Below are 27,526 nucleotides of genomic sequence, written 5' to 3' on the forward strand. Positions count from 1 at the left end.
ACCCACACAAGCACATGGAGCACATTCAAACTCCACACAGGTCCCGTGGTGGGAATCAAACCCATGACCTCAGTGCTGTGAGGCAGTTTTGCTAACCATTACACAATCTGTACTGCTGGGATAGAAAACCTTATCAGATCTAAGCACACCATAAGATGACCACACACACAGGTCAATCGAGGCATTATTCTGACTGCATTTTCCACCATACCCAATAATGATTCTATGGGGGGGTCAAAACACCATGCTGTGTCATTTCCAGTTCGCCAGTGTATAAGGCCATTTGCTAGACTGGCCATTTGCTGGTTGCCAAGTACAACAGATCCTACCGCTCTGGAATAGACTGCTCTGGACTAGACGACAGGTGAGAGGACAATTAAACCTGCATCATAGCTATTAAGCAGGATCAGAATGAGGACATGTGGCCTAATTCAGAGAATTACGTAAATTCAAAATTTCCGCACATCTCTTTCATGTTTTTCGATGTGCGGAGGAGCACAAATTTCGCTCAGCGGCTGTGCCATTAGCATCTGCGAGGGTTTTAGACTGTTGGGGACAGTGTCTTTTTGTTTACTAACCTTATTGTTCTAAAACGTAGACCGGCAGTCTGGGTTGTCTCTCCTCTGTGTAAAGGTTGTGCTGGGATTTTCAGTCTCCCCAGCAGCTGCTGTGTAGTTTCACTACATCTCCCAGTATGCTCCTATGTGATTTCCAGTTTCTGTACCAGTTACTACATCTCCCAGCATGCTCCTCTTGGTTTCCCGTGCCCCTAGTCATGTTTCAATGTGGTTTTAAAAGGGAACAGGGGCAGGGTGAGGGGTGTGTCAGTTTTTCCAAATCCTGTGTTGTTGGAAGTTGAGTTTGTTGTTTGGCAGCTTCAGATAAATGGCGGCAGGAGCTCTTTATACTATCAGAGACTAGCAGCAGGTATTCTGAAGGCACTGGGAAGGCCCACGGGTGTAACCCTGTAAGCTGCAGAGGCGTCGCTGGGGCTCCACCATGATGGTGAAGCAAAGTGGCAGAGCGGCCGGGACCCTGAAGAGTCTGCTGGAGTTGTTTACCTATATTAAACTGGGGTAACTGCCTCTGATGAGTTTTGGGGACTCTGCTGGTACTTTTTGGGAGACTGGTTTTCAATGTGATAATTACGAGATGTCGTTACAAGCCCTTTGGTGATTGTGTGATGTTACCTAGGAGTCTGGTGTAGTTATTACATTACCTTTCAATAAATGTATGATTATAAGGCAACTTCTCCGTATCTGTGTGTGCGTTGTGTTTATGGGGGTCCGAGAATAAATGTGGGCTTATGTCCTAAGTCCAGGACCTTCACAGCATCCACCGCTGAATCAGCCCCACCGGGAGGAAGGATGCTTAGTAGAGAGACACTCCAAGAACAGAAAGGCCAGAGGAATTCAGTGGCTGAGGTGGGAAATGGCAATCCCCAAAAAGGATCTTTCACAAACCACCCCACCTAGAGGTGCAGGAGGTAGAGCTAATGGTGGAAAAGCACCTTCTAATTGACCTGACTGAAGCTTAAACCCCTCAGTTAGGTCTGCGCCACCCGAGACGAGGCGAAATACATAAAGTTTAATGAGTTTGGTTATTTTGATAAAGCATCTATCACTTACGTGTGCCCCTCACCCTCTCAGAGGCCTACCATGTCTGCCCTGTGTGTTCTCCGGTGTTCCCCGAGATGGGATTTCTGAGAGAAACCTCTCCCACAGTCCGTGCATGAGAATGGCTTCTCACCGGTGTGACAGATCTGATGTTTGGCCAGGTTGGATTTCTGCGTAAAGCACTTACCGCACTCGGCGCAGGGAAACGGCTTCTCGCCCGTGTGAAATATGTGATGCTTCACCAGGTTGGATTTCTGAGTGAAACGTTTCCCACATTCCAAACAGGAAAATGGCTGTGGATTCTCTGGTGCTGGACCAGGACAGACTTGTATGAAAAGCGCTTGCCGCACACAGGGCACGGAAACGGCTTCTCCCCCGTGTGCGTCACCTGATGCCTAATGAGGTGCGACTTCTGCGTAAACCATTTCCCACACATGCCGCAGGGAAACGGCTTCTCGCCCCTGTGAGTCCTTAGATGTTCCACCAGGTTAGACTTCTGGGTGAAACATTTCCCGCACTCACTACACGGGAACGGCCGCTCGCCCCGGTGGATCACCTGATGTTTGACAAGATCCGACTCCTGTGTAAAACATTTCCCGCACTCCAGACAGGTAAACGGCTTCTCCCCGGTGTGAATCCTCTTATGTCTAATAAGATTTGCATTCTGGGTAAAACATTTACCGCATTCTGAACACGGAAAGAACCTGTCACCTCGACGACCTGCTCTACGTGTTACGTTGTCCGATCTACTGGGTGAACGCTCCTCAGGATGAGGGAGATAAGATGATAGATGTGCAGATAGAAGTTCAGGAGGTGTAGTCGGGGCAATACAGGTTCCTCCTGAAGAATCCTGCGTGGTGTCCTTATCTTTCATTTCACAATCGGTAGTCAGGGTGGGATGTTCCTCTGCTGTAATTCCGTCACTGTGGCGAGCATCTGCTAGGATATAAACACACATTTTTGTTTTTACACAATGTCGTAGTCACTTTAACTCCGTATTTTTATCTAAGATTTATTTATCTGAGGTAAGAATATATTTATTATAACATGCCTAATGCTTGGCTTGCCACACTGACTTGCTGCTACTGTATTATAACTGTACGTCCTATACATGTTATGCTTAATCTGCTACTTTACACCAATTCCTTTGAGACAATGAAAGTACCAACCAATCAGCTCCTAACTGCCATGTTACAGGCTGGGTTTGAAAAATGGCAGTCAAGAGCTGATTGGCTGGTGCTTAATCTCCCTCCAAGATTTAGTAAATAAACTCCTTAGTACACTATGGGGCTGATTCTTAGTCGGGTGTCTACGTCTTCTGGCAGACTTCCGTCTTCTACTTTATGCAGATGATGCTACAAAGATCTTCCCTGGTGTACATCCATAGAAATACAGGGCGATATTCAATTGTTATATCGCACCCGATTTCCCGTCTAAAGTGACGGGAGATGGTGGGGTGATATTCGATTGATCTCTTTTTATCGCGGATGTGGCACCCAAAGAGGTCGAGTTTAGCCAAGCAAAACAGCTAAATCCGACCAAACTAATGGGAACAACATGAAAAATCCCATTTGGGCGCCCAAAAGAGTCATTTTTTGCGCAATTAAGATCGCCACCCCCGGGCTGAAACACAGGCGCCGGAAGCCATTGCGCCCGAACGGAGCAACAACTGAATTTCCCAAACTGAGCAAGAACTGAATTGCTCCGTTGAGCTCCATCTAGTGGCTGCCGGCGCGAATAACAATTGAATATCGCCCACAGAATGTGACGGCGGACAAGAACCACTTGGCCCATCTAGTCTGCCCATGTACACGCACACACACGCTAGGGTGAATTTTTTTGTCGGGAGCTAATTAACCCGTCAGTATATTTTTGGATTGTGGGAGGAAACTGGAGTACCCGGAGGAAACCCACGCAAGTACGGGGAGAATATACAAACTCCACACAGTTAGGGCAATGGTGGGAATTGAACCCATGACCTCAGTGCTGTGAGGCAGTAATGCCAACCATTACACCATCCATACTGTCCACCAATGCGTATGACTATGCCCAATGTCAGCGTCCATAGAAGAGTCTTTAGACATTAGTCGCAACATTGAAACTTTAATAAAGGCCTGCGGCAGGCACAGATTCTCTGTCCATATATGGTCTCCTATGTGAGAGGTGGAGCATCTGTGTATGCACCTACTTTCAGCAACACGCCCAATAAGGATAAGTGTATGAAGACACAATCTGTAGTATGGTAGACACAATCAGTAGCAGTGCGAATCCAATATTAACCATAAGATTAAAAAAAAAAATTCATCTGATGGTAGCTCTTGTCCAAGTATTGAAGAACCTTTGCTTTAAAGTAGGTGCAAAAGGGGGGCGTGGCCACGGCGGCAAGCGGGTAGGAAGCAGGATACAGGAGCTCCCCGGATTATTAATCCTGATCAACTCCTTGGGCTCCCCAAAACCTGCTTTCCGGCTCCTAACTCTCACAGTCTCTCTGGGGAGGCGGCGGGCATCGCTGTGAGACTTCTGCCCGTGTCTCCGGCCGGCGCTGGCTGCCGCCCGGTTCTCGGGCCTAGGCTGCCAGCACATCCCCGGCCTCGATTTGCGGGACACTGCCGCGGGCGCGCGTGGACGCAGACCCGCGGTGAAGATTGCCGCTGCCGGCGGAGTGGGGTGAGCGGCGCCCTCCCCATGCACCACCTGGATCCCATACCTGGCTGCTCCTGTCCCCTGGAGCCCGAGATCCGTGTGCCTGAGTGAGGGAGGTGAGGCAGTGGGCCCGGCGGCCATTTTGGAAGTTCCTCCCTGCATTAACCCTTTCTGCACTGCACTGCTCTGGGACTTTACAGGAGCTGCAGGGCTGGATAAAGTGACCCAGGACACGCTGCCCTGTTTTTCTTTCATTGCCCAGCCTATATTATATTATAACGCCTCCTCTTGGGTCCCCCTGGCCCCCATCCCCCCTCTGTTTTACTACAAGACGCCTGGGGCCCTGGTACATTGCTGACACTGCAATTACTGTCCTTTGCCGCACCTCCGGACACTGAATACCTGGGCTTTGAGCGCTGCTTGAACATTGATATTATGGTGAGTGGTGGTCAAAGCGCGGCGGCGGCTAAATTGGAGAAGTTCGCCCGTCAGCCTCCCACCCAGCCGACGCAATCCTCTCCTAAAACCTCCCCATCTACCCGACCCGTTCCCCCGGCTGGGGCCGATACAGGTGCGGACATGCAGCCGTCTGCTCCTTCCATTCAACAAGTCTTGGAGGCCATAGCGGCCAGCGAACAACGCCTGTCGGACAAAATGGAGAAGGTGCAGTGCGATTTATCACTGTTACGCCAGGATGTCCAGCGCGTCCGAGAGAGAGTGGGCGAAACCGAGACGCGGGTCTCCAACCTAGAGGACCTCACTGGCCCCTTGCAGCGGTCTGTGTCGGCTGTCTCCCAGCAAGTTTCGGCTATGCAAACTAAACTCCTGGATATGGAGGGACGCCTTCGCAGAAACAACGTGAGATTCGTGGGCCTGCCTGAAAAGGAGGAGGGGGCACATCCCAAGGATTTCCTGGAGTCCTGGCTAAAAGAGGCGTATGGCGCTGAATCCTTTACGCCTCAATTTGCGGTGGAGCGGGCGCACCGAGTGCCATTCCGGCCTCTGCCTCCGGGTGCACCTCCGCGAACATTTATAGCCAAGTTTCTGCACTACAAAGACCTGGACTCCGTCCTGCGCCTGGGCCGCGTGAAGGGCCCCCTGCTTCGAAATGGTGTTCGGGTGTCAGCATTTCCAGATTATGCAGCGGATGTCCAGAAGGATCGGGCCCAGTTTCTGCCCATCAAGCGGCGTCTTCGTGACCTGAATCTTCCTTATTCGATGCTGTTTCTCTGCAGGCTGCGTGTGGTGGCGGACGGAGAAACTCAGTTCTTCAGTTCTCCGAGGGAGGCGGCGGCCTGGCTGGACAGATACACTCCGGGTGCCCGCCAGATGGCTCCGGACTGACATCCAGTGTCCGTTCTATATGGGCCTACAATATGCAAGTATAAGTCCGGGGAGCTTCCTTCTGTACTAGTTGTTCTGGACTTTGCTGGGTAGTGACTTTTACGCATTGGGTTTTGCATTGGGGGTTTTTGTTTGAATTTGTACGATACGTATAGCACTGCCGTAGGCTTTCGGATCACCAAGGTTAGAGCTCTGTTAGGGATATGTGTATGCCACAGTTCGGGGAGGTATACGGGGAGGGGGGATGTTGTTGGGATGATGTTTGTTTTTCTGTTGTTTTCCTATTTCTTTTTTTTTTCAGTTTTTTGTTTTTCATGTGACCATTTATCAAACTGCGAGGTGATGTTGTGCTATTTAGAGGGGTTTGGCTCGGGGCCCGGGGCCTGCGGGCGATATGGTTCCAGGGATGGTACCGTGTTCGGGCAGATAGAAACTTGGATAATGGTGATGGGGGGGCTCCCTTCTCACCTTGTAGGGTCTCTGCACGCTGTGTCCCAGATGGTACACAGGATGACATGTCTGCCTTAAAGATTCTGGCATGGAATGTCCGGGGCATTAATAATAAAGTAAAGCGATCCTTAGTTTTTCAAATGATTAAGAAATATGGCCCGGATATTATCTGTCTGAGTGAAACTCATTTGGAGGGCAGTAGTCTATTGTCGCTCCACAGGCCTTGGGTAGGCTGGGCGTATCATTCCTCACACTCCTCCTCTTCCAGGGGGGTGTCAGTCATGATAAAGAGAACTGTACAGTTTGAATTAATCACGGTGAACACGGATCCATATGGTAGGTTTGTGTTTCTGGAATGCAAGCTGAACTCCCGTAATTTCTTTATTCTGTCTGTTTATGTTCCTCCCCCATTCTCGTATGATGTCCTGCAGAAGGCGGCCTCATTTATTGCTGCCTCTCCACATACTCCTGTTATTTGTGTAGGGGATTTTAACAACGTGCTGGATGCCTCTCTGGATAGATGGAGGTCTTCTCGGGATTCGGGGGCGGGGGGTGGCCAATCTATATCTCAATCTAAGTTTGCGGATTTTATAGATAGCATGCAGTGGGTGGATGTCTGGAGGGCTCGCTACCCTACGCTTAGGCAGTACTCCTGTTTCTCCGGTACGCATGGCTCCTTCTCCAGAATCGACCTGGCCCTGGTCTCGCCCATGCTCCTACCTAGTATAACGGATGTTCATTATGAGGCACGGGGGGTGTCCGACCATTCACCCCTGTTACTGTCCCTCGATGTGGAGTGCCGGAGGGGACAGTCTTATTGGAAGTTACACCCGTCCTGGCTGACTCAGCTGGGAGAGTACCCGGATTTACCGCCTAGGTGGGAGGGTTTCTTTGCGGATAATGTGGGCTCTGCCCCGACACCAGTTATATGGGATGCATTCAAAGCTTATTTACGTGGTACGCGGATATGCAAAATAGCTGCCCGCAAGATAGAGTACAGAACGACGGAGAGACGGCTTGAGTCTGAATATAGGGATCTAGAGACCCGCTACTTGGCTCAGGGAACCTCTGCGCTAAAGGCAAGTTGGCTACTAGCTCAGGAGGCTTGGCTAGCTCACCTCTCGGATAGAAATGCGCGCTCCCTTTTGTTCAGGGCCACCAATATATATATGCAGCCAGACAGGCCAGGTAGTTTATTGGCCCATTTGGTGCACTATGACCGTCCTGGGTCCACGATAGTGCAGATGTCTGACCCTGATGGCTCCATAGTAGATAATACCCACGACATAGCGCAGATGTTTTTTTCATACTTTAAAGAGGTCTATGACTCTCAGTCGACGTGCTCCATGGAGGACCTAGACCTGTACCTGTCCAATATACCCCTTTCCAAGCTTTCCCCCGAGGCTAGGGATATTCTAGACGCGCCCTTAGCTTTGGAGGAGGTGACCGCAGCGGTGGGTATGTCTCCCAGTGGCAAGTCTCCGGGAAGCGATGGCATCCCCACTGAGCTGTATAAACAATACATACAGTTCTTTGGTCCCAAGCTGCATGAGATGTATACAGACATATTTGCCACCAATCAACTTCCTCCCTCAATGTCCGAGGCCGTAATTGTAGTACTGCCAAAGCCCAGCAAGGACCCCAAACTAGTAGAGTCCTGTAGACCGATCTCCCTTATCCCTACCAATGCCAAGATCCTGGCAAAAATCCTTGCGGTCCGTACTCAGTAACTTCCATATTCCAGTTATACAACAATGGTACAATGAAGTCCTTTCAGCAACTAAAGGAAGAGTTTGGTCTCCCGAACTCTTACTTTTATAGATTTTTACAGCTCAGGCACGCTTTACAATCACAGTTCGGGGATTCCCCCCCGATGCTTCTCCCCTTCTCTATAAAGACCTTTCTATGCTCATTGAATCGGGTCAAGGTGATCTCCTTCACTTACTCGTACCTTTTAAAAACAATTCACGCTGACCCGCTCTCGAACCTTCGGGAACGCTGGGTGCGTGACGTGGGCCCCATGGATGTGGAGGACTGGGAGGTGGCGCTGGGGAACTCGAGCCAAGTCACCAAATCACTACGGTTCCAACAAATCCAACTCTTTATATTGCATATATCGTATATGACCCCGAACAGGCTGACCAGATTTGGGGCCGGTGGCGGCGCCGCCTGTCCTAAGTGCGGGACCGCTGGCGGATCATTCTGGCACCTGGTGTGGGAGCGTCCATCCTTGCAGGCGTTCTGGGCTAGGGTCGGGTCGATTCTGGAACACACGGGGATACCGAGAGGCATGCTGACTCCAAGATTTTGTATTCTGGGAGTAGGAGGAACTGACTTTGGGACTAAGTGGGAGGACTTGTATGCTCGCAGTATATGCGCCCTCGCCAAGGTGTGCATTGCGCGGACATGGATGGCCTCACACTCCCCTAAGATGTCTGCATTTAAAGCCCTTGTGAATGACACAGTATTGAAGGATCGGTACATTTATATGAAAAATAATGCCCTTTCTAAACATGAGAAGATATGGTCCTCCTGGATTAACTCTACATACTCCTCCCCTGCCCTTAGAATTTGAAGATTTATAACTTAACTTAAATTGTCGTATGCCTTTTACGGCGGCCCGGCTACTCTGGACCCGCGGGGACGAACCAGGCTCTTCTCCCGTACTCTACACTGTAAGCATAATGCACCTCATCTCGCACAACTGTAGGAATCTAGGCTTGCTGGTGTTGTTTTGGTCTGTTTTATTTATGATTTTCTGCTTTCCATCTTTTTTTTTATTTATTTTTTTCGGGCAGGCTTTATTAGGCCCCATAGTTGGGGGGGTTTACCGAAGTATTTCGGGGAGAAAACAAGAAATGTTAGTATGTGTTTTGACCTTGCTTGCAGACTTCAGAGACACTGGTATCTGTGGGTTGACATTATATGGATCTGCGACCACTTGTTACACCACGCATATGCACATATTGTTTGAGAAGGATCTGTGCATGACTATATTGTATAACAACAATTGAAGCTCCCGGTGTAATCTGAAATGTCTGTAATAAGTTCATTCTTGTTGAATAAAAATACTCTATTCAACAACAAAAAAAGTAGGTGCAAAAAGAACCAAGAGAGAACAGCATGGCCCGTAAGGCTCCACGAGACCCAAAAACTGAAGACGGGCGTTGGCCGCTACCTCGGGTTATGGCTAGTGGTAGTTGCCGGTTTTTGTGCTTCTGCAGAGAGCTGCTCTTGCCAACCAAACTACTTATGACCCCGAGTGTCCCGCTGATATAGCCTATATTACTCTGCTTGACAGAAAGGAACATCCAGAGCCTCAGAAGACCACAACGTAAGAATAGAACCTTTCATAGAGAAAATAAAAGTTTCCACCAATAAAATGAACTGACACAGACTTGGCATTCTGGGCTTGTCCTGAGGGGTGAGGGGTTCAAGGTGGCCGACGTGGGTGAGAGGTGCGGACCGCACCGAGCCAGCAAGTTAAGTCTGGGTCCGTGCATGAGTATAATAGGGGCTGATGGCTCCTGATGTATGAGATACACCAGAGAGTGTGGGGAGGAGACTGGTCAGATCTCTGGGCTGGTAACACACAGTGACATGATGTGAGGGGGAGAGCAGGAGTATAATAGGGGCTGATGACTCCCAACTCCCCCATTGGGCAGATTATTTCCCTCCATTAGTCTGTAGTGACAGAGGAGGGTGTAGTATAATATATTGCTGTAGTGACTAAACAAGGAGAATATGTTGCTCTGTACTTAGTGATTATTACTCACCTGTGTCGATACCTGTAGGGATTTCCTCTTCCTTACACAGTTGATCTCCCATATCAGATGTATCTTCATTTCCCTCTATAGCTTCAACCTTAATAACAAACAAGTCTTCATCCTAAACATAAATTTGATTTAAAAAATAAATAAAAATAAATTAATAACACAAGGCAACCAATGACCAAGATAGAACCCAGAATATTAACAGTTTATATAGTGTATAGAATAATTGTTATTTGTGAACCTACCTGATCCTCCTGTGGGACACTGTGATTCTCCTCTGTATGATCCTGGGAATAAAGAGGACGGGGACATCTCTCTGGGGTATACCTGTTACTGGCTCCATCTGTAGGAGACATTCAGTGACTGGGTGCATTGTATGTACCATACTGTGCAAAAGTTTTAGGCAGGTGAGGAAAAAATGCTGCAAAGTAAGAATGTTTTCAAAAATAGAAGTGTTAATAGTTTATTTTTATCAATTAACAAAATGCAAAGTGAATGAACAAGAGAGGCCATCCTTTGCCTTCAAAACAACATCAATTCTTCTAGGTACACTTGCACACAATTATTAAAGGAACTCGGCAGGGAGGTTGTTCCAAACATCTTGGAGAACTAACTACAGATCTTCTGTGGATGTAGACTTGCTCAAATCCTGCTGTCTCATGTAATCCCAGACAGACTCGATGATGTCGAAATCAAGGCTTCCAGGACTCCTTGTTCTACTTTATGCTGAAGATAGTTCTTAATGACATTGGCTGTATGCTTACTTCCCTTCGCGGAAGAAGTCCATTAGCGCCATCAGCTCAGAACTGGCAGAAAACAGTGAGATCCAGGTACGCCCATCTACTGTTCGGAGAAATTTAACTAGAAATGGTCGTCATGGAAAAACCGAGACCAAAAAAACCATAGCTTTGACTTGGAAACATGGCCAAGCGACTCCATTATGCAGGATAACATAGAAACTGGGGTGTAGAAAAATGGCGGCAGGTGCTTTAGACTGATGAGTCAAAATTAATTTTTTTGGGCTGCAACCGAAGGCCGTTTGTGCACCGAAGGGCTGGAGAGCGGTACAATAATGAGGCAGGCAACAGTGAAGCATGGTGGAGGTTCCTTGCAAGTTTGGGTCTGCATTTCAGCAAATGGAGTTGGGGATTTGCTCAAGATGTTTGGAACAACTTCCCTGCCCGTTTCCTTCAAAAACTGTGAGTGTACCTTGAAAAATTGATGCTCTTTTGAAGGCAAAGAGTGGTCACGCTGATACCCTTTTCAGACAGAAATCCTGGCATTTCAGTGCCAGGCCATTTTGCCGGTCTCTGCCTGACCATCCCCCCCCCACCCCACCCCCCCTTCACACAGGGAAGCAAATTACCGGGTCAAGAATTTCTACCTGGTAATTTGCGGATCAAAACGGGTATTTCGTCTGTGTGGAAGGGTCAACCTTGGTCGAAATTCCTGCTTCTCCAACCCTGGTAAATTCCTGGGTCGAAGTTCCGGGAATTTCAACCCGGGATGACCCGTTCACACAGAAAAAATAACCGTGGTTTTCGGCAAATGTTCGACTGGGTAGAACTGCTTCACCCGGGAATTTACCTTTCTGTCTGAAAAGCGGATAAATATTGATTTGATTTAGATTTCTCCTCTATGCATTTTGTTAATTGATAAAAATGAACCATTCTAACTTTTCAGCATTTCTTCCATACCTGCCTTAAACTTTTGCACACTATGGGGGACATTTACTAAGCAGTCATAAGAGTGGAAAAGTGAGCCAGTAGAGAAGTCGCCCATGGCAACCAATCAGCACTGAAGTAACATCTATAATTTGCATACTATAAAATGATACAGAGCTGCTGACTGGTTGATGGGGAAATTTCTCCACTGGCTCACTTCTCCATTCTTATCACTGCTTAGTAAATGTACCCCTCGGTGATTATCAGATGATGTGTATCTAAATTAGGTGGTCCCCATAGCTGCTCTCTCTTTTACAATAACTGAAATTCTCCTCTTACCCAGTGACGTCACATCCTTGTATTGACCCCTGTGTCCTTCTATATAGTCCCATTCCTGTATGGAGAAATAGACAGTGACATCCTGACACACACAATGACACAGAGCCTAATTCAGACCTGATCGTTGCTGTGCGTTTTCACACAGCAGGCGATCAGGTCTGCAGTGCGCCGGTGCATGCCAGAGATGCGATCGACATCTCTGCCCAGTGATCGCCTCTGCCTGATTGACAGGCAGAGGCGGTTGCTGGGCAGGAAGGGGCAGGCTGGTGGCGTTGGGTCGCCGTGTTGAGGGGGGGGCACGGCAGCTATGTGACATCACACGTTGCCGCTGCGACCCGGTGAGCTCCCTGCCAGCGCGCAGAAGCTGCGCTGGTAGGGAGCTACTCTTCAGGTACAAAAGCATCGCCGTTGTATGATGCTTTTGTACCTGTGCGGCGGGGGGAGGGCCAGACATGCGGAGCAGACTAGCCCTGTGCCGGGCATCCCCCCGCATGTCAGGGTGGCTGATCGTAGCCGTGCAAAATTTTGCACGGCTACGATCAGGTCTGAATTAGGCTCAGTCATCACCCAGACACATCCCCTGGTGTTACTGTATAATGCCCCATTCCCAGCAGTCACCTCTCCAGTCATCACCCAGACACATCCCCTGGTGTTACTGTATAATGCCCCATTCCCAGCAGTCACCTCTCCAGTCATCACCCAGACACATCCCCCGGTGTTACTGTATAATGTCCCATTCCCAGCAGTCACCTCTCCAGTCATCACCCAGACACATCCCCTGGTGTTACTGTATAATGTCCCATTCCCAGCAGTCACCTCCCCAGTCATCACCCAGACACATCCCCTGGTGTTACTGTATAATGTCCCATTCCCAGCAGTCACCTCCCCAGTCATCACCCAGACACATCCCCTGGTGTTACTGTATAATGCCCCATTCCCAGCAGTCACCTCTCCAGTCATCACCCACACACATCCCCTGGTGTTACTGTATAATGTCCCATTCCCAGCAGTCACCTCTCCAGTCATCACCCAGACACATCCCCTGGTGTTACTGTATAATGTCCCATTCCCAGCAGTCACCTCTCCAGTCATCACCCAGACACATCCCCCGGTGTTACTGTATAATGTCCCATTCCCAGCAGTCACCTCTCCAGTCATCACCCAGACACATCCCCTGGTGTTACTGTATAATGCCCCATTCCCAGCAGTCACCTCTCCAGTCATCACCCAGACACATCCCCCGGTGTTACTGTATAATGTCCCATTCCCAGCAGTGACCTCTCCAGTCATCACCCAGACACATCCCCTGGTGTTACTGTATAATGCCCCATTCCCAGCAGTCACCTCTCCAGTCATCACCCAGACACATCCCCTGGTGTTACTGTATAATGTCCCATTCCCAGCAGTCACCTCTCCAGTCATCACCCAGACACATCCCCTGGTGTTACTGTATAATGCCCCATTCCCAGCAGTCACCTCTCCAGTCATCACCCAGACACATCCCCCGGTGTTACTGTATAATGTCCCATTCCCAGCAGTCACCTCTCCAGTCATCACCCAGACACATCCCCTGGTGTTACTGTATAATGTCCCATTCCCAGCAGTCACCTCCCCAGTCATCACCCAGACACATCCCCTGGTGTTACTGTATAATGTCCCATTCCCAGCAGTCACCTCCCCAGTCATCACCCAGACACATCCCCTGGTGTTACTGTATAATGCCCCATTCCCAGCAGTCACCTCTCCAGTCATCACCCACACACATCCCCTGGTGTTACTGTATAATGTCCCATTCCCAGCAGTCACCTCTCCAGTCATCACCCAGACACATCCCCTGGTGTTACTGTATAATGTCCCATTCCCAGCAGTCACCTCTCCAGTCATCACCCAGACACATCCCCCGGTGTTACTGTATAATGTCCCATTCCCAGCAGTCACCTCTCCAGTCATCACCCAGACACATCCCCTGGTGTTACTGTATAATGCCCCATTCCCAGCAGTCACCTCTCCAGTCATCACCCAGACACATCCCCCGGTGTTACTGTATAATGTCCCATTCCCAGCAGTGACCTCTCCAGTCATCACCCAGACACATCCCCTGGTGTTACTGTATAATGCCCCATTCCCAGCAGTCACCTCTCCAGTCATCACCCAGACACATCCCCTGGTGTTACTGTATAATGTCCCATTCCCAGCAGTCACCTCTCCAGACACATCCCCTGGTGTTACTGTATAATGCCCCATTCCCAGCAGTCACCTCTCCAGTCATCACCCAGACACATCCCCTGGTGTTACTGTATAATGTCCCAATCCCAGCAGTCACCTCTCCAGACACATCCCCTGGTGTTACTGTATAATGTCCCATTCCCAGCAGTCATCACCCAGACACATCCCCCGGTGTTACTGTATAACGTCCCATTCCCAGCAGTCACCTCTCCAGTCATCACCCAGACACATCCCCTGGTGTTACTGTATAATGTCCCATTCCCAGCAGTCACCTCTCCAGACACATCCCCTGGTGTTACTGTATAATGCCCCATTCCCAGCAGTCACCTCTCCAGTCATCACCCAGACACATCCCCTGGTGTTACTGTATAATGTCCCAATCCCAGCAGTCACCTCTCCAGACACATCCCCTGGTGTTACTGTATAATGTCCCATTCCCAGCAGTCATCACCCAGACACATCCCCCGGTGTTACTGTATAACGTCCCATTCCCAGCAGTCACCTCTCCAGTCATCACCCAGACACATCCCCTGGTGTTACTGTATAATGCCCCATTCCCAGCAGTCACCTCTCCGGTCATCACCGAGACACATCCCCTGGTGTTACTGTATAATGTCCCAATCCCAGCAGTCACCTCTCCAGTCATCACCCAGACACATCCCCCGGTGTTACTGTATAATGCCCCATTCCCAGCAGTCACCACCCAGACACATCCCCTGGTGTTACTGTATAATGTCCCATTCCCAGCAGTCACCTCTCCAGTCATCACCCAGACACATCCCCTGGTGTTACTGTATAATGTCCCATTCCCAGCAGTCACCTCTCCAGTCATCACCCAGACACATCCCCTGGTGTTACTGTATAATGTCCCATTCCCAGCAGTCACCTCTCCAGTCATCACCCGGACACATCCCCTGGTATTACTGTATAATGTCCCATTCCCAGCAGTCACCTCTCCAGACACATCCCCTGGTGTTACTGTATAATGTCCCATTCCCAGCAGTCACCTCTCCGGTCATCACCCAGACACATCCCCTGGTGTTACTATATAATGTCCCATTCCCAGCAGTCACCTCTCCAGTCATCACCCAGACACATCCCCTGGTGTTACTGTATAATGCCCCATTCCCAGCAGTCACCTCTCCAGTCATCACCCAGACACATCCCCCGGTGTTACTGTATAATGTCCCATTCCCAGCAGTCACCTCTCCAGTCATCACCCAGACACATCCCCTGGTGTTACTGTATAATGTCCCATTCCCAGCAGTCACCTCTCCAGTCATCACCCAGACACATCCCCTGGTGTTACTGTATAATGTCCCATTCCCAGCAGTCACCTCTCCAGTCATCACCCAGACACATCCCCCGGTGTTACTGTATAATGTCCCATTCCCAGCAGTCACCTCTCCAGTCATCACCCAGACACATCCCCTGGTGTTACTGTATAATGCCCCATTCCCAGCAGTCACCTCTCCAGTCATCACCCAGACACATCCCCCGGTGTTACTGTATAATGTCCCATTCCCAGCAGTCACCTCTCCAGTCATCACCCAGACACATCCCCTGGTGTTACTGTATAATGCCCCATTCCCAGCAGTCACCTCTCCAGTCATCACCCAGACACATCCCCTGGTGTTACTGTATAATGTCCCATTCCCAGCAGTCACCTCTCCAGACACATCCCCTGGTGTTACTGTATAATGCCCCATTCCCAGCAGTCACCTCTCCAGTCATCACCCAGACACATCCCCTGGTGTTACTGTATAATGTCCCAATCCCAGCAGTCACCTCTCCAGACACATCCCCTGGTGTTACTGTATAATGTCCCCTTCCCAGCAGTCATCACCCAGACACATCCCCCGGTGTTACTGTATAACGTCCCATTCCCAGCAGTCACCTCTCCAGTCATCACCCAGACACATCCCCTGGTGTTACTGTATAATGCCCCATTCCCAGCAGTCACCTCTCCAGTCATCACCGAGACACATCCCCTGGTGTTACTGTATAATGGTCCCAATCCCAGCAGTCACCTCTCCAGTCATCACCCAGACACATCCCCCGGTGTTACTGTATAATGTCCCATTCCCAGCAGTCACCTCTCCAGACACATCCCCTGGTGTTACTGTATAATGTCCCATTCCCAGCAGTCACCTCTCCAGTCATCACCCAGACACATCCCCCGGTGTTACTGTGTAATGTCCCATTCCCAGCAGTCACCTCTCCGGTCATCACCCAGACACATCCCCTGGTGTTACTGTATAATGTCCCATTCCCAGCAGTCACCTCTCCGGTCATTACCCAGACACGTCCCCTGGTGTTACTGTATAATGACCCATTCCCAGCAGTCACCTCTCCAGTCATCACCCAGACACATCCCCTGGTGTTACTGTATAATGTCCCATTCCCAGCAGTCACCTCTCCGGTCATCACCCAGACACATCCCCTGGTGTTACTATATAATGTCCCATTCCCAGCAGTCACCTCTCCAGTCATCACCCAGACACATCCCCTGGTGTTACTGTATAATGCCCCATTCCCAGCAGTCACCTCTCCAGTCATCACCCAGACACATCCCCCGGTGTTACTGTATAATGTCCCATTCCCAGCAGTCACCTCTCCAGTCATCACCCAGACACATCCCCTGGTGTTACTGTATAATGTCCCATTCCCAGCAGTCACCTCTCCAGTCATCACCCAGACACATCCCCCGGTGTTACTGTATAATGTCCCATTCCCAGCAGTCACCTCTCCAGTCATCACCCAGACACATCCCCCGGTGTTACTGTATAATGTCCCATTCCCAGCAGTCACCTCTCCAGTCATCACCCAGACACATCCCCTGGTGTTACTGTATAATGCCCCATTCCCAGCAGTCACCTCTCCAGTCATCACCCAGACACATCCCCCGGTGTTACTGTATAATGTCCCATTCCCAGCAGTGACCTCTCCAGTCATCACCCAGACACATCCCCTGGTGTTACTGTATAATGCCCCATTCCCAGCAGTCACCTCTCCAGTCATCACCCAGACACATCCCCTGGTGTTACTGTATAATGTCCCATTCCCAGCAGTCACCTCTCCAGACACATCCCCTGGTGTTACTGTATAATGCCCCATTCCCAGCAGTCACCTCTCCAGTCATCACCCAGACACATCCCCTGGTGTTACTGTATAATGTCCCATTCCCAGCAGTCACCTCTCCAGACACATCCCCTGGTGTTACTGTATAATGTCCCATTCCCAGCAGTCATCACCCAGACACATCCCCCGGTGTTACTGTATAACGTCCCATTCCCAGCAGTCACCTCTCCAGTCATCACCCAGACACATCCCCTGGTGTTACTGTATAATGTCCCATTCCCAGCAGTCACCTCTCCAGACACATCCCCTGGTGTTACTGTATAATGCCCCATTCCCAGCAGTCACCTCTCCAGTCATCACCCAGACACATCCCCTGGTGTTACTGTATAATGTCCCAATCCCAGCAGTCACCTCTCCAGACACATCCCCTGGTGTTACTGTATAATGTCCCATTCCCAGCAGTCATCACCCAGACACATCCCCCGGTGTTACTGTATAACGTCCCATTCCCAGCAGTCACCTCTCCAGTCATCACCCAGACACATCCCCTGGTGTTACTGTATAATGCCCCATTCCCAGCAGTCACCTCTCCGGTCATCACCGAGACACATCCCCTGGTGTTACTGTATAATGTCCCAATCCCAGCAGTCACCTCTCCAGTCATCACCCAGACACATCCCCCGGTGTTACTGTATAATGCCCCATTCCCAGCAGTCACCACCCAGACACATCCCCTGGTGTTACTGTATAATGTCCCATTCCCAGCAGTCACCTCTCCAGTCATCACCCAGACACATCCCCTGGTGTTACTGTATAATGTCCCATTCCCAGCAGTCACCTCTCCAGTCATCACCCAGACACATCCCCTGGTGTTACTGTATAATGTCCCATTCCCAGCAGTCACCTCTCCAGTCATCACCCAGACACATCCCCTGGTGTTACTGTATAATGTCCCATTCCCAGCAGTCACCTCTCCAGTCATCACCCGGACACATCCCCTGGTATTACTGTATAATGTCCCATTCCCAGCAGTCACCTCTCCAGACACATCCCCTGGTGTTACTGTATAATGTCCCATTCCCAGCAGTCACCTCTCCGGTCATCACCCAGACACATCCCCTGGTGTTACTATATAATGTCCCATTCCCAGCAGTCACCTCTCCAGTCATCACCCAGACACATCCCCTGGTGTTACTGTATAATGCCCCATTCCCAGCAGTCACCTCTCCAGTCATCACCCAGACACATCCCCCGGTGTTACTGTATAATGTCCCATTCCCAGCAGTCACCTCTCCAGTCATCACCCAGACACATCCCCTGGTGTTACTGTATAATGTCCCATTCCCAGCAGTCACCTCTCCAGTCATCACCCAGACACATCCCCTGGTGTTACTGTATAATGTCCCATTCCCAGCAGTCACCTCTCCAGTCATCACCCAGACACATCCCCCGGTGTTACTGTATAATGTCCCATTCCCAGCAGTCACCTCTCCAGTCATCACCCAGACACATCCCCTGGTGTTACTGTATAATGCCCCATTCCCAGCAGTCACCTCTCCAGTCATCACCCAGACACATCCCCCGGTGTTACTGTATAATGTCCCATTCCCAGCAGTCACCTCTCCAGTCATCACCCAGACACATCCCCTGGTGTTACTGTATAATGCCCCATTCCCAGCAGTCACCTCTCCAGTCATCACCCAGACACATCCCCTGGTGTTACTGTATAATGTCCCATTCCCAGCAGTCACCTCTCCAGACACATCCCCTGGTGTTACTGTATAATGCCCCATTCCCAGCAGTCACCTCTCCAGTCATCACCCAGACACATCCCCTGGTGTTACTGTATAATGTCCCATTCCCAGCAGTCACCTCTCCAGACACATCCCCTGGTGTTACTGTATAATGTCCCATTCCCAGCAGTCATCACCCAGACACATCCCCCGGTGTTACTGTATAACGTCCCATTCCCAGCAGTCACCTCTCCAGTCATCACCCAGACACATCCCCTGGTGTTACTGTATAATGTCCCATTCCCAGCAGTCACCTCTCCAGACACATCCCCTGGTGTTACTGTATAATGCCCCATTCCCAGCAGTCACCTCTCCAGTCATCACCCAGACACATCCCCTGGTGTTACTGTATAATGTCCCAATCCCAGCAGTCACCTCTCCAGACACATCCCCTGGTGTTACTGTATAATGTCCCATTCCCAGCAGTCATCACCCAGACACATCCCCCGGTGTTACTGTATAACGTCCCATTCCCAGCAGTCACCTCTCCAGTCATCACCCAGACACATCCCCTGGTGTTACTGTATAATGTCCCAATCCCAGCAGTCACCTCTCCAGTCATCACCCAGACACATCCCCCGGTGTTACTGTATAATGCCCCATTCCCAGCAGTCACCACCCAGACACATCCCCTGGTGTTACTGTATAATGTCCCATTCCCAGCAGTCACCTCTCCAGTCATCACCCAGACACATCCCCCGGTGTTACTGTATAATGTCCCATTCCCAGCAGTCACCTCTCCAGACACATCCCCTGGTGTTACTGTATAATGTCCCATTCCCAGCAGTCACCTCTCCAGTCATCACCCAGACACATCCCCCGGTGTTACTGTGTAATGTCCCATTCCCAGCAGTCACCTCTCCGGTCATCACCCAGACACATCCCCTGGTGTTACTGTATAATGTCCCATTCCCAGCAGTCACCTCTCCGGTCATTACCCAGACACGTCCCCTGGTGTTACTGTATAATGACCCATTCCCAGCAGTCACCTCTCCAGTCATCACCCAGACACATCCCCTGGTGTTACTGTATAATGTCCCATTCCCAGCAGTCACCTCTCCGGTCATCAGCCAGACACGTCCCCTGGTGTTACTGTATAATGACCCATTCCCAGCAGTCACCTCTCCAGTCATCACCCAGACACATCCCCCTGGTGTTATTGTATAATGCCCCATTCCCAGCAGTCACCTCTCCGGTCATCAGCCAGACACGTCCCCTGGTGTTACTGTATAATGACCCATTCCCAGCAGTCACCTCTCCAGTCAGCAGCTGAATGATCTTGTTGGCGAGTTCCAGGATCTTCTGGTCATTGTGTCTCTCATGTATCAGTGAGTGAGGTGGAGGCACCGTGATGAGGCTCTGGGTCTTCCTGAGTCCTCTTGATAAATGGGATCGGCTGCTGGGTGTCTCACACTCAACTGATGTCTTCTTCACTAGTGTGTAATCCTGTGTGTTCAGAGAGACAATTATAAAGTTTAGTCTGTATAGACTGGGATTTCACTATTCGTGGCTCAAGCCCAAATCTAATAAATGGAACACTAGTTATGTCACTGTAACGTTTCCAGGCCCCCTCACCTCTCCTGTCAGCAGGTAGATGATCTCCAGAGTGAGGTTTATTATCTTCCCTGTCATGCGACTTCTGTTCTTGTCCATTGTCCCTTCATCCAGACGCCGATCTAGTAAAGGGACTCAAATTGATCACATTACACTGAACCCTGCATAAGGGGGTTAAAGCGTTAGTAAGTCAGCTGTATAGAGAGGAGACGTCACATCACACAGAGCCCTGTATAAGAGGATTAGAGCACTAGTAACGCAGCTGTATAAGGAGCAGGGCCGGATTCAGGGTAGGGCGAACAGGGCGATCGCTCCCCCCCCCAACCTTTCCTCCCAACTCATACCTGATCATGGTTAAAACCAGCGGCGGTGGAGCCCGCTGCAATGAAGGGGTCTGCAGCCAGCAGCCTGAACATTGCCCATCTAGCACATTGTTCTCAGGCATCCCTGCTGCAACCCCATTTGCTGGGCGCCCGCTGCGATGTCCCTTGCCTGGCTCCTGCTTCTGCACTCTTTAATGTCTCCTTGTGCGAGGACAGCAGAGAATACAGGAGTCGCCATCAGAAGAAGGAGATGAACCAGCGACATTGCAGCGGGCATCTGGCAATTGTGCTTGCAGCACTAGTGCGGACACCTGGCTTAATGCTACATATATATATATATATATATATATATATATATATATAATGGGCGGAGTTAGGTCTGGAAGTGGGAGGAGAATTAAAATAAGATTTTACTTACCGATAAATCTATTTCTTGGAGTCCGTAGTGGATGCTGGGGTTCCTGAAAGGACCATGGGGAATAGCGGCTCCGCAGGAGACAGGGCACAAAAAGTAAAGCTTTTCCAGATCAGGTGGTGTGCACTGGCTCCTCCCCCTATGACCCTCCTCCAGACTCCAGTTAGGTACTGTGCCCGGACGAGCGTACACAATAAGGGAGGATTTTGAATCCCGGGTAAGACTCATACCAGCCACACCAATCACACCGTACAACTTGTGATCTAAACCCAGTTAACAGTATGATAACAGCGGAGCCTCTGAAAGATGGCTTCCTTCAACAATAACCCGAATTAGTTAACAATAACTATGTACAATTATTGCAGATAATCCGCACTTGGGATGGGCGCCCAGCATCCACTACGGACTCCGAGAAATAGATTTATCGGTAAGTAAAATCTTATTTTCTCTATCGTCCTAGTGGATGCTGGGGTTCCTGAAAGGACCATGGGGATTATACCAAAGCTCCCAAACGGGCGGGAGAGTGCGGATGACTCTGCAGCACCGAATGAGAGAACTCCAGGTCCTCCTTAGCCAGAGTATCAAATTTGTAAAATTTTACAAACGTGTTCTCCCCTGACCACGTAGCTGCTCGGCAAAGTTGTAATGCCGAGACCCCTCGGGCAGCCGCCCAAGATGAGCCCACCTTCCTTGTGGAGTGGGCCTTTACAGATTTAGGCTGTGGCAGGCCTGCCACAGAATGTGCAAGTTGGATTGTGCTACAGATCCAACGAGCAATCGTCTGCTTAGACGCAGGAGCACCCATCTTGTTGGGTGCATACAATATAAACAACGAGTCAGATTTTCTGACTCCAGCTGTCCTTGCAATATATATTTTTAATGCTCTGACAACGTCCAGTAACTTGGAGTCCTCCAAGTCACTTGTAGCCGCAGGCACTACAATAGGCTGGTTCAGATGAAATGCTGACACCACCTTAGGGAGAAAATGCGGACGAGTCCGCAGTTCTGCCCTGTCCGAATGGAAAATCAGATATGGGCTTTTGTAAGATAAAGCTGCCAGTTCTGACACTCTCCTGGCCGAAGCCAGGGCTAGAAGCATGGTCACTTTCCATGTGAGATATTTCAAATCCACCTTCTTTAGTGGTTCAAACCAATGAGATTTTAGAAAGTCCAAAACCACATTGAGATCCCACGGTGCCACTGGAGGCACCACAGGAGGCTGTATATGTAGCACTCCCTTAACAAAGGTCTGGACTTCAGGGACTGAAGCCAATTCTTTTTGAAAGAAAATCGACAGGGCCGAAATTTGAACCTTAATAGATCCCAATTTGAGACCCATAGACAATCCTGATTGCAGGAAATGTAGGAATCGACCCAGTTGAAATTCCTCCGTCGGAGCACTCCGATCTTCGCACCACGCAACATATTTTCGCCAAATTCGGTGATAATGTTGCACGGTTACTTCCTTCCTTGCTTTAATCAAAGTAGGAATGACTTCTTCCGGCATGCCTTTTTCCTTTAGGATCCGGCGTTCAACCGCCATGCCGTCAAACGCAGCCGCGGTAAGTCTTGAAACAGACAGGGACCCTGCTGAAGCAAGTCCCTCCTTAGAGGTAGAGGCCACGGATCTTCCGTGATCATCTCTTGAAGTTCCGGGTACCAAGTCCTTCTTGGCCAATCCGGAACCACTAGTATCGTCCTTACGCCTCTTTGCCGTATAATTCTCAATACTTTTGGTATGAGAGGCAGAGGAGGAAACACATACACCGACTGGTACACCCAAGGCGTTACCAGCGCGTCCACAGCTATTGCCTGCGGATCTCTTGACCTGGCGCAATACCTGTCCAGTTTTTTGTTGAGGCGAGACGCCATCATGTCCACCATTGGTCTTTCCCAACGGGTTACCAGCAAGTGGAAGACTTCTGGATGAAGTCCCCACTCTCCCGGGTGAAGATCGTGTCTGCTGAGGAAGTCTGCTTCCCAGTTGTCCACTCCCGGGATGAACACTGCTGACAGTGCTATCACATGATTCTCTGCCCAGCGAAGAATCCTTGCAGCTTCTGCCATTGCACTCCTGCTTCTTGTGCCGCCCTGTCTGTTCACATGGGCGACTGCCGTGATGTTGTCCGACTGGATCAACACCGGTTTTCCCTGAAGCAGAGGTTCTGCCTGGCTTAGAGCATTGTATATTGCTCTTAGTTCCAGAATGTTTATGTGAAGAGACGTTTCCAGGCTCGTCCATACTCCCTGGAAGTTTCTTCCTTGTGTGACTGCTCCCCAGCCTCTCAGGCTGGCGTCCGTGGTCACCAGGATCCAATCCTGTATGCCGAATCTGCGGCCCTCCAATAGATGAGCACTCTGCAACCACCACAGAAGAGACACCCTTGTCCTTGGAGACAGGGTTATCCGCAGGTGCATCTGAAGATGCGACCCTGACCATTTGTCCAACAGATCCCTTTGGAAAATTCTTGCGTGGAATCTGCCGAATGGAATTGCTTCGTAAGAAGCCACCATTTTTCCCAGGACTCTTGTGCATTGATGTACAGACACCTTTCCTGGTTTTAGGAGGTTCCTGACAAGCTCGGATAACTCCTTGGCTTTTTCCTCCGGGAGAAAAACCTTTTTCTGAACCGTGTCCAGAATCATCCCTAGGAACAGCAGACGAGTTGTCGGCATTAACTGGGATTTTGGAATATTCAGAATCCACCCGTGCTGTTTTAGCACTTCTTGCGACAGTGCTAATCCCATCTCTAGCTGTTCTCTGGACCTTGCCCTTATTAGGAGATCGTCCAAGTATGGGATAATTAATATGCCTTTTCTTCGAAGAAGAATCATCATCTCGGCCATTACCTTTGTAAAGACCCGAGGTGCCGTGGACAATCCGAACGGCAGCGTCTGAAACTGATAGTGACAGTTTTGTACAACGAACCTGAGGTACCCCTGGTGTGAGGGGTAAATTGGAACGTGGAGATACGCATTCTTTATGTCCAAGGATACCATAAAGTCCCCCTCTTCCAGGTTCGCTATCACTGCTCTGAGTGACTCCATCTTGAACTTGAACTTCTTTATGTACAGGTTCAAGGACTTCAGATTTAGAATAGGCCTTACCGAGCCATCCGGCTTCGGTACCACAAAAAGAGTGGAATAATACCCCTTCCCTTGTTGTAGAAGAGGTACCTTGTCTATCACCTGCTGAGAGTACAGCTTGTGAATGGCTTCCAAAACCGTCTCCCTTTCGGAGGGGGACGTTGGTAAAGCAGACTTCAGGAAACGGCGAGGTGGATCTGTCTCTAATTCCAACCTGTACCCCTGAGATATTATCTGCAGGATCCAGGGATCTACCTGCGAGTGAGCCCACTGCGCGCTGTAATTTTTGAGACGACCACCCACCGTCCCCGCGTCCGCTTGAGAAGCCCCAGCGTCATGCTGAGGCTTTTGTAGAAGCCGGGGAAGGCTTCTGTTCCTGGGAAGGAGCTGCCTGTTGCTGTCTCTTCCCTCGACCTCTGCCTCGTGGCAGATATGAATAGCCCTTTGCTCTCTTATTTTTAAAGGAACGAAAGGGCTGCGGTTGAAAAGTCGGTGCCTTTTTCTGTTGGGGAGTGACTTGAGGTAGAAAGGTGGATTTCCCGGCTGTAGCCGTGGCCACCAAATCTGATAGACCGACTCCAAATAACTCCTCCCCTTTATACGGCAAAACTTCCATATGTCGTTTTGAATCCGCATCGCCTGTCCACTGTCGCGTCCATAAAGCTCTTCTGGCCGAAATGGACATAGCACTTACCCGTGATGCCAGTGTGCAGATATCCCTCTGTGCATCACGCATATAAAGAAATGCATCCTTTATTTGTTCTAACGACAGTAAAATATTGTCCCTGTCCAGGGTATCAATATTTTCAATCAGGGACTCTGACCAAACTACCCCAGCACTGCACATCCAGGCAGTCGCTATAGCTGGTCGTAGTATAACACCTGCATGTGTGTATATACTTTTTTGGATATTTTCCATCCTCCTATCTGATGGATCTTTAAGTGCGGCCGTCTCAGGAGAGGGTAACGCCACTTGTTTAGATAAGCGTGTTAGCGCCTTGTCCACCCTAGGAGGTGTTTCCCAGCGCTCCCTAACCTCTGGCGGGAAAGGGTATAATGCCAATAATTTCTTTGAAATTATCAGCTTTTTATCAGGGGCAACCCACGCTTCATTACACACGTCATTTAATTCTTCTGATTCAGGAAAAACTATAGGTAGTTTTTTCACACCCCACATAATACCCTGTTTAGTGGTACCTGTAGTATCAGCTAAATGTAACGCCTCCTTCATTGCCAAAATCATATAACGTGTGGCCCTACTGGAAAATACGGTTGATTCGTCACCGTCACCACTGGAGTCAGTGCCTGTGTCTGGGTCTGTGTCGACCGACTGAGGCAAAGGGCGTTTCACAGCCCCTGACGGTGTTTGAGTCGCCTGGACAGGCACTAATTGATTGTCCGGCCGTCTCATGTCGTCAAACGACTGCTTTAGCGTGTTGACACTATCCCGTAGTTCCATAAATAAAGGCATCCATTCTGGTGTCGACTCCCTAGGGGGTGACATCCTCATATTTGGCAATTGCTCCGCCTCCACACCAATATCGTCCTCATACATGTCGACACACACGTACCGACACACAGCAGACACACAGGGAATGCTCCTAACGAAGACAGGACCCACTAGCCCTTTGGGGAGACAGAGGGAGAGTTTGCCAGCACACACCAAAAGCGCTATATATAACAGGGATAGCCTTATAATAAGTGCTCCCTTATAGCTGCTTTATATATATCAAAATATCGCCATAAATTTGCCCCCCCTCTCTGTTTTACCCTGTTTCTGTAGTGCAGTGCAGGGGAGAGACCTGGGAGCCGTCCTGACCAGCGGAGCTGTGAGAGGAAATGGCGCCGTGTGCTGAGGAGATAGGCCCCGCCCCTTTTCCGGCGGGCTAGTCTCCCGCTATTTAGTGAATCCAGGCAGGGGTTAAATATCTCCATATAGCCTCTGGGGGCTATATGTGAGGTATTTTTAGCCTTTATATAGGTTACATTTGCCTCCCAGGGCGCCCCCCCCCAGCGCCCTGCACCCTCAGTGACTGCGTGTGAAGTGTGCTGAGAGGAAAATGGCGCACAGCTGCAGTGCTGTGCGCTACCTTTAGAAGACTGCAGGAGTCTTCAGCCGCCGATTCTGGACCTCTTCTGACTTCAGCATCTGCAAGGGGGCCGGCGGCGCGGCTCCGGTGACCATCCAGGCTGTACCTGTGATCGTCCCTCTGGAGCTGATGTCCAGTAGCCAAGAAGCCAATCCATCCTGCACGCAGGTGAGTTCACTTCTTCTCCCCTCAGTCCCTCGTTGCAGTGATCCTGTTGCCAGCAGGACTCACTGTAAAATAAAAAACCTAAGCTAAACTTTTTCTAAGCAGCTCTTTAGGAGAGCCACCTAGATTGCACCCTTCTCGGCCGGGCACAAAAATCTAACTGGAGTCTGGAGGAGGGTCATAGGGGGAGGAGCCAGTGCACACCACCTGATCTGGAAAAGCTTTACTTTTTGTGCCCTGTCTCCTGCGGAGCCGCTATTCCCCATGGTCCTTTCAGGAACCCCAGCATCCACTAGGACGATAGAGAAATAGGGAGGAGAGGCATCAGGAACCATTTTTAAACCACCTTCCCTATAAGAAAAGTCTAGATCTGCCCCTGATAAGGGGGAGACGTCACACAGGGCTCCGTAAAGGGGGTCAGAGCATTAGTAATGCAGCTATATACGGAGGAGAACTCACATCACACAGAGCCCTGTATAAGGGAGTCAGAGCGTCAGTAACGCAGCTATATACAGAGGAGAACTCACATCACACAGAGCCCCGTATAAGGAAGTCAGAGCGTCAGTAACGCAGCTATATACAGAGGAGAACTCACATCACACAGAGCCCCGTATAAGGGAGTCAGTAACGCAGCTATATACAGAGGAGAACTCACATCACACAGAGCCCCGTATAAGGAAGTCAGAGCGTCAGTAATGCAGCTATATACAGAGGAGACCTCACATCACAGAGAGCCCCGTATAAGGGAGTCAGAGCGTCAGTAACGCAGCTATATACAGAGGAGTACTCACATCACACAGAGCCCCGTATAAGGAAGTCAGAGCGTCAGTAACGCAGCTGTATACAGAGGAGACCTCACATCACACAGAGCCCCATATAAGGGAGTCAGAGCGTCAGTAATGCAGCTGTATATAGAGGAGAATTCACATCACACAGAGCCCCGTATAAGGGAGTCAGAGCGTC

General features: G+C 50.0%; 1 protein-coding gene across 1 annotated transcript in view; it reads right to left on the reverse strand.

Moving 5' to 3' along the window:
• Window positions 1–521: 521 nt before the first annotated feature.
• The window catches only part of LOC134983128 (oocyte zinc finger protein XlCOF7.1-like), a 39,835-nt gene continuing 12,830 nt past the window's right edge, over window positions 522–27,526 (reverse strand). The window contains exons 2-7 of the mRNA XM_063948861.1: window positions 20,505–20,605; window positions 20,184–20,375; window positions 11,830–11,884; window positions 10,072–10,169; window positions 9,830–9,941; window positions 522–2,552 (exon numbers count right to left, since the gene is read on the reverse strand). Coding sequence (XP_063804931.1) covers window positions 1,855–2,552; window positions 9,830–9,941; window positions 10,072–10,169; window positions 11,830–11,884; window positions 20,184–20,375; window positions 20,505–20,582 — 1,233 coding nt within the window. The 5' untranslated portion in view covers window positions 20,583–20,605 and the 3' untranslated portion in view covers window positions 522–1,854. The remainder of the gene's footprint in view (window positions 2,553–9,829; window positions 9,942–10,071; window positions 10,170–11,829; window positions 11,885–20,183; window positions 20,376–20,504; window positions 20,606–27,526) is intronic.

Source organism: Pseudophryne corroboree, assembly GCF_028390025.1.
Source record: "Pseudophryne corroboree isolate aPseCor3 chromosome 3 unlocalized genomic scaffold, aPseCor3.hap2 SUPER_3_unloc_1, whole genome shotgun sequence".
Lineage (NCBI taxonomy): Eukaryota > Metazoa > Chordata > Amphibia > Anura > Myobatrachidae > Pseudophryne > Pseudophryne corroboree.